The sequence below is a fragment of the Plectropomus leopardus genome, chromosome 1, assembly GCF_008729295.1.
Source record: "Plectropomus leopardus isolate mb chromosome 1, YSFRI_Pleo_2.0, whole genome shotgun sequence".
Taxonomy (NCBI): Eukaryota; Metazoa; Chordata; class Actinopteri; order Perciformes; family Serranidae; genus Plectropomus; species Plectropomus leopardus.
Window position 1 is genome coordinate 41,364,790 of NC_056463.1, and position 7,151 is coordinate 41,371,940.

Below are 7,151 nucleotides of genomic sequence, written 5' to 3' on the forward strand. Positions count from 1 at the left end.
GTTAGGACATTGTTGAGCCTTATTTAGGAATGAAACTATATTTGTGAGTCTTTTGACCCTTTGAAACCTGGATCGATACTAGTTTTTGTGTAATGCGTTCAGACACCTTTTAAAAGCTGTTTAACCCTTTGAAACCCCAGCAAATCAGTTTGATTTCTTTCGTAAACATGGGGGGGGAAAAAAATGTAAAACAGGGCAAGAATTGTCCCATTTGCAAGGATTGCAAGAAATTAGCAAAAGGCGACACATCAAAATCCGTGTATCATTTGTTCTTTCTATTTTCAATTGGCAATCAAAAATAAAAAAAACAAAATAGTGTCAGATTATTTTGTTTTTCGTTTTTTAATCTAACACAAAACACGAAAAAATGCCTGGTTTTTAATATTTCAATTTCAGGATCAGATCAAAAATACAAAATGGAAAAACTGGCTACGCTAGCTTGCTAGCCGCAACAATCTATTGATCTGGACCAGCAGCCAGGGACAGCTATGTGTTGTTTCGGGGAGCAAAGCGTGTCACCCTAAAGGAGGAGGACATGACTACTGAAAAAATAGCCAGGATTTTCCAGGTAAATATTTTTTGTGAAATTGCACTCTATTTTTAACCACAAAACGTAACCTAGCTGTTCATTTGAGATATCTATAATGAGATTTCAGATATCTACGACTGGCATTTTTGATATCAAAAATGTGATTCTGCCTAATTGAAATGACATCATGTTTCCCATTCATGTGTATGGCGTACGTTATTACATACTGTATATTTTTAATTCAGTTGTGACTAGTCAAAACGTGAAATATCTGCAATTAGCTACATTATGACGAGTCAAAATTCCAGTAACAGATATCAACAATTTAATTCTGACTAGACATAATTACCGTTAAAGATACCTTCAACTCCCTTTAATTAAATATATCTATATTTTTCCTTTCAAGATATCTTCAATTATGTTTTAACTAGTTAGTTAAAACAACATAGAGATACCTTGAACTGAAATTGTGACTACCCTGGTGAAAAAATTTTTTACTTTAAAAAAAACTTTTACGTACATCCAACCAATTAAATATTAAAATCAAATTTATTCATGTGGCCCGTTTTTCCATTTTGTATTTTTGATCTGATCCTGAAATTAAAATATTAAAAACCAGGCATTTTTTTCGTTTTTTGTGTTAGATTAAAAAACGAAAAACAAAATAATCTGTCCCTTTTTTATTTTTTCATTTTTTATTGCCAATTGAAAATAGAAAGAACGAATGATACACCGATTATCAAAGACCTGGGGTCCGTTTCACAAAGCAGGTTCAACAAACTCTAAGTGTAACCCTGAACTCTGAGTTGATCTACTCTGAGATAGGAAACTCTTGAGTTTCCGGTTCCAGAAGAGCTGATTTGAGTTGGTTTAATCAACTTGGAGTAGTTTCACCTGGGGTTAAGCACCACAACTATAAAAAGCCAGCATCAATGGAGCCCCGATTCGACGAGTCACCATGGCAACGGGGAAGAGGAGGGCTGCGTTTTTCACTCCACTCGAATTGGAAATTTTAATGCGCTCATATGCGGAGTTTGAACACGTTTTTAGAAAGAAGTGCAACACCGCTGCAGCTGCAAAAGAGAGGGAGACGGCGTGGGAGAACATTGCTGCCCGGGTCAATGCGTAAGTTTAAATGTAGTCCTTTGCAATCACAATACTATTACAGGGGAAAACTGTTTGAATGGTAGCGTATTAATTTATTTCATTTTATTTCATTTAGGTGCAATCCCGCGGGGGAGAAGCGCACGTGGCAGCAGCTTAAGATGAAATATAAAAACATTGTTCAAACAGGTAAGACCTCGGCACAATCTCATGGAGGTACCTCATTTTGATCATGTTTTACATTGTAAAGTAGCCTAAATATTAAGTGGCTGTTATCCCACACATAGGTTAAATGTCTTCATCCATATAATGTTTTGTTAAATAATTAAGTCTATTTAAACTAACACAGACTTCTACTCAGCCAACAGAAAGAAAGCAGATGCCCGTAAAACGGGTGGTGGCCCAGCACCTCCGCCTCTAACAGAGGCAGAGGAGCTGGCCCTAAGCCAGAATTTTGGAAGGCCCGTGGCTGAGGGAATCCCTGGAGGGAGTTCATCCTCTGAGACCACCCCTCAAGACACAAGTGCTTTTATAAAATGTAATATGCCTATAAATATATTTTTAAAGCATATTCATACAAATATTCATTTCTCTTTCATGTCTTTTTTTTTCTTTTGGCCCAACAGATTCTGATGGTGCTATCTGCCTGGGGGAGCCCCTTCACGCCACAACAGGCCTTGTAACTGTAAGTAGGCAATACTCCAAAGATTTTGCCAAATGGTAGTTTAAGTATACTGAAACATATCACTCATCTAGGATGAAGAGGATGAAACTGTGTCTGCTGCCTTTACAGAGAGGGATTCAGAAAGGCATACAGAGGTATGTTACTAATAGTTCTCTTCCCATTCACATTTCTTAACATTCTGGTGGAATATAGAGTGTGACAGTTAACCTACACTGAAGTATTGCACATTCTCATCCTTTTTAACAGAGCATGGCTGGGCAACAGCAGGACGGTCCCTCAACTTCCACTGCACAGATGGACACAGTGAGATGGATGTTCAGTAAACACCAGAGGTTCATTCTGTGGAATTCATGTGCAACTGTATAATTTAATGTTGTCTATGTGTTCCCAGTTACCAGTAAAAGAGATATACAAAATACACTTGCTGAAAAAAATCCAGAAAACAGATAAAGAAATACAATACTTGGACCGCCAGATTAGGAGGGCCGATCTGGAAATTGAAATACTGGAGCACAAGTTAGAGGTGGGTGCATGGTCACAGATGAATTATGTTAACTATTGGAACATTAACTAAACTAGCTCTTTTATTTGCAGGAAATAAAGAAGACCAAATGAAATGTGTATCATGTCTTTATTTGACTGCTGTGGTGGTGATGATGGTGACTTAAACTCTGAAGTGATTATGGCATATGGTGTCTCTGACTGCTCCGCCGTCCTGGATAGCTGGCAGGTGGATGGGGTCATCATCTGGGTCTTCAAATTGTAGGGCAGGGTGTTGCTCTCCTCTAATAGTGGCAATATTATGAAGAACAACACATGCCACGATAATATCACAGGCCCTCTCAGGGGTCACCCTGAGGTGACGCAGGCACTGGAAATGGGCTTTCAGCAGGCCTATGGTCATCTCCACCCGGGCTCTTGTCCTGCAGTGAGCCCGGTTGAAGTTCTGTTGGGGGCCTGGTTCAGGGTCAGGGTATGGGGTCATCAGCCTAGGTTGGCATGGGTAACCCCTGTCACCCAGCAGAAGGCCATCAGACTCTCCTGTAATATATAGTGGATAGAGTAGAGTAGAGTATATTAAAGGAGGGAGACAAGTGAATTATATTTTGAAAATCTTTAGGCTGCTTGCCACGTTGCAGTCTGTTGCTCAAGTTAGACTCACGATAAATCCTTGAGTCATGAACAGATCCAGGGGTCCGTTTCACAAAGCAGGTTCAACAAACTCTGAGTGTAACCCTGAACTCTGAGTTGATCTACTCTGAGATAGGAAACTCTGAGTTTCCGGTTCCAGAAGAGCTGATTTGAGCTGGTTTAATCAACTCGGAGTAGTTTCACCTGGAGTTAAGCACGTGCACCACAACTATAAAAAGCCAGCATCAATGGAGCCCCGATTTGACGAGTCACCATGGCAACGGGGAAGTGGAGGGCTGCGTTCTTCACCCCACTCGAATTGGAAATTTTAATGCGCTCATATGCGGAGTTTGAACACGTTTTTAGAAAGAAGTGCAACACCGCTGCAGCTGCAAAAAGAGAGGGAGACGGCGTGGGAGAACATTGCTGCCCGGGTCAATGCGTAAGTTTAAATGTAGTCCTTTGCAATGACAATACTATTACAGGGGAAAACTGTTTGAATGGTAGCGTATTAATTTATTTCATTTAGGTGCAATCCCGCAGGGGAGAAGCGCACGTGGGGATGGGGATGGGGATGTGTGTGCCATCTATGCAGCCAATCACACTGGGAAATCCTAAAAGAAATTAAAATGACAAATCCCAGTCTGAGGTTGCAGCACAATGTCATTAACGGAATATGATTCAAAATTAATGTAACAGATCTCTACATCATTCACCTGCAGTCCTGTGGAACTCCTCCTTGATGGCTCTGACAGGTTTATGTCCAGGGAAAACGACAAAGATGTGTAAAAGTCGTTTCAGGGCCAGGCACACTTTTCTGACCGCCCTACATACAGTTGCCTTGCTTAAATGCTCTGCATCTCCGACATTATACAAGAAACTGCCATTTGCAAAGAACCGCAGCGCAACACACAATATCTGATGGGATGTGAGAGCATGACTGCGGTTGGTAATGTTGCAAATGTACGGACAGATTAGGTTGTGTATGTATAATATGGACTGTGATGTGAAACGGTACCACTCAAAAAGATAACTGTCCGGAAATGCGAGAACATCTATCCGCGGTGTAACGGGTGTGTATTGAACCCAGATGCAGTACACCAAAACTCAGCGGTAGTTGGTAATGACTTTTATTTAAACCAACACACACGAAGAACAGCCCACAGATATTCAGTTCGTTCTTCGGGCTGTGAGCCCAAACAATGTCTCTGGGTTTCCCACGAAGAGAAGACACGAAGCTTGAACGTACTGTGGCTGGAGAGCAGGAAGCCCCGTAGCACGACGAGCCGACAACACGTGTGAGAACGTTGTCGGGGATTGAGCTGAAGAATGGTCGGGGACAGGCAGAGGTTCCGTGGCCGAGAAAGCAGTCCGTGAAAGCAGCGGTACCGTCAGGGAGTAGGCAGGAGGATCGTCGAGGTCGAGCAGAGGAGTCTTTGCCAGTGAATCCGTCAGATTTCCGGAACGCCGAATCGGAGCACGTGGTCAGGGACAGAAGGCAGGTAAGTACACGGGGAGGCAGGCGAAGAGAGCAGGTCGGGAACAGGCTGGGTCGGCGACGGAGAATCAGGTAGGTAAACGCTGGAGAGTCATGCATAATCGCAGAGGAACAATCTGGCAGTGGGTGAGCGTGTTGGAGTGTCTTAAATACTGGACTGATTGGAGATGAGCTGCAGCTGTGGGAGAGCAGGCTGCAGCAGTGGGCGTGGCTTGCAGGTAGAGCAGGTCAGAGGAAGGTGAGTGGAAAAATACTGGCAGTGAGGGGGAGGAGGAGAATGCAGGAACCATGACACGTGGTCTGAAAACAATCTCCCGACGAATATTTAGGCCTAATTCTCTGCGCAGTAATGCTGCTCCTGCACTGGATCAGTAATGAAAGGGCATGCCATTTTGACAGACGGCAGAACTCTACTCCGACACTCGCCTGCTGACTGAATGAATGAATGAATGAATGAGGAAATCAAATAGCGTATGTGGCTGAAAGAGGGCGGAGACTGAGAGAAACTTGAGTTTCATTGAGAAAAACCTGGTCCCGACCAGGTTAGGTTCATAGAGTTTGTTACTACGGTAACTGACTGAGAGCTTAAGTTACCCCTCTCTGTGAAACAGGCTAGAGTTACACTTCTTTCTCTGGTTTGAGTTACCTCCCTTTTTGAAACGGAAAACTCAGAGTTTCCCTCATTTCAGGGTTAACAGACTCAGAGTTTTCACTAAACCTGCTTTGTGAAACAGACCTCTGATAATTAGTTTTTTGTTTTGTTTTGTTTTGTTTTGTTTTGTTTGTAAAGGGGGGAAAATAGGAAAGTTGTCAAGAAAACTATATTCATATTTATTATAATGATACATTTAAAATCAAAACTTATTTATACTTTTTTTTCCCAAATTTCAGGGGTTACTTTTTGATTGTTTTATTATCTCCTTTTTTTCTTTTTGTTTGCCTATTTTGCCTATTTTCAGGTAATTTTTTTGTAACTTTTTACTCAGTGCCATGACTTGTTAAGTTGCTCATTGCCTTCTCCCTATGATGTTTGAAAAAATCAAACCAATTGTTTCTGATTTCAAATGGGTAAACATTTATGAGATTGGAGCTGAAAGTCACAGACTTTATTTATTTATTCATCTTTACAGCTTTTAACTATATATGATTTTACTTATGTCCTGATATTTTGTTATTTTATTATTATTATTATTATTATTATTGTCTTTAAACAGTTTGCATTAAATATGCATATGTGTATTTACTTATATAAATACAAAAAGATAAATATAGCCAAAGTATAGAGTAGGATGTAGTACATCTAGCTATACATCTGGAAAATTATGCAAATAATCAATCACTACAACTTGAATATATCATGAGAGAAACATAAGTTGTCACATAAAATTGATACCTTCATAACAGAACAGTCAGTCAGAAAAAAAGTAAAAAAAAAAAAAAGAAAAAAATAATTGTCTCATCACATTTTCATTACAGAGCCTGAAAAGTTGTTGCTCGTTTTTTAAAGAGTGATGATAAATTTACATCCCCAGATCCCTCAGATTCACAGGCTCTTACAGCTCACTGCACATAAAATTAACAGATTAAGTAAAACTGCTTTCTTTAGACCTGTGAAATCCTAATCTGAATCTGAAGACATTGCAACAAACACAGGTAAGATCCAGGAATGCAGGCTCGGCTCAGAGGTGAAATCAGCAAAACAGTCTTTAATCAGGCAAAAGCAAAACCACACATGGAGCATGATGGAGGACCAGTCCACTCTATCAGAAGTACAAAAAAAATTCACTAGGTGAAAGGCAAAATCAAAGTACAAAACTTGTCAAAACTCCAAAAACCATGAGGAATTGCTGGAACCCTGACACAAAGGACTAGATAAACTGGCAAGGAGAGGAGGAGAACACACATGATAAATACTCTGGGGAAGGGGAGACAACGAGACACAAGTGCAGCACATTAGGAGGCAGGTAATCACTCAGGAGGGCGGGAAGTAAAACACTTAAATAAATAACCGTAACCATTCCTCTTAATGCCCAAAGCTGAATCCCAGAAATAAAGATTAGTAATGGGACAATGCTGTATGTATATATGTGAATATGTGAAAAGATGTAACATTATAGATGTAATACATATGTAATCAAACAGGTTTAGACAATCACAGATTGTGCAATAACTGTCGTGTTTCATTCCCCCTATGTACATATATA

The 7,151-nt window shown here is 40.4% G+C and overlaps 1 protein-coding gene across 1 annotated transcript; it reads right to left on the minus strand.

Moving 5' to 3' along the window:
- Nucleotides 1-2,982: 2,982 nt before the first annotated feature.
- Nucleotides 2,983-5,046, minus strand: LOC121942291. Its single transcript, XM_042485464.1, has 4 exons — nt 4,960-5,046; nt 4,699-4,771; nt 4,166-4,504; nt 2,983-3,359 (listed from the first exon to the last, which is right to left on the minus strand). The coding sequence occupies exons 1-4, from the start codon at nt 5,044-5,046 to the stop codon at nt 2,983-2,985; spliced, it is 876 nt and encodes a 291-aa protein (XP_042341398.1).
- Between the last annotated feature and the right edge of the window lie 2,105 nt (nt 5,047-7,151).

Bases quoted from the DNA above. Each gene is read 5' to 3' on its own strand.
- LOC121942291 (XM_042485464.1), bottom strand. From the start codon at position 5,046: ATGCATGACTCTCCAGCGTTTACCTACCTGATTCTCCGTCGCCGACCC. The intron at 4,772-4,959 runs GTACTTACCTGC...ACCATTCTTCAG, and splicing joins CTCTTCGCCTGCCTCCCCGT to CTCAATCCCCGACAACGTTC. The intron at 3,360-4,165 runs GTGAATGATGTA...TATATATTACAG, and splicing joins GGAGTTCCACAGGACTGCAG to GAGAGTCTGATGGCCTTCTG.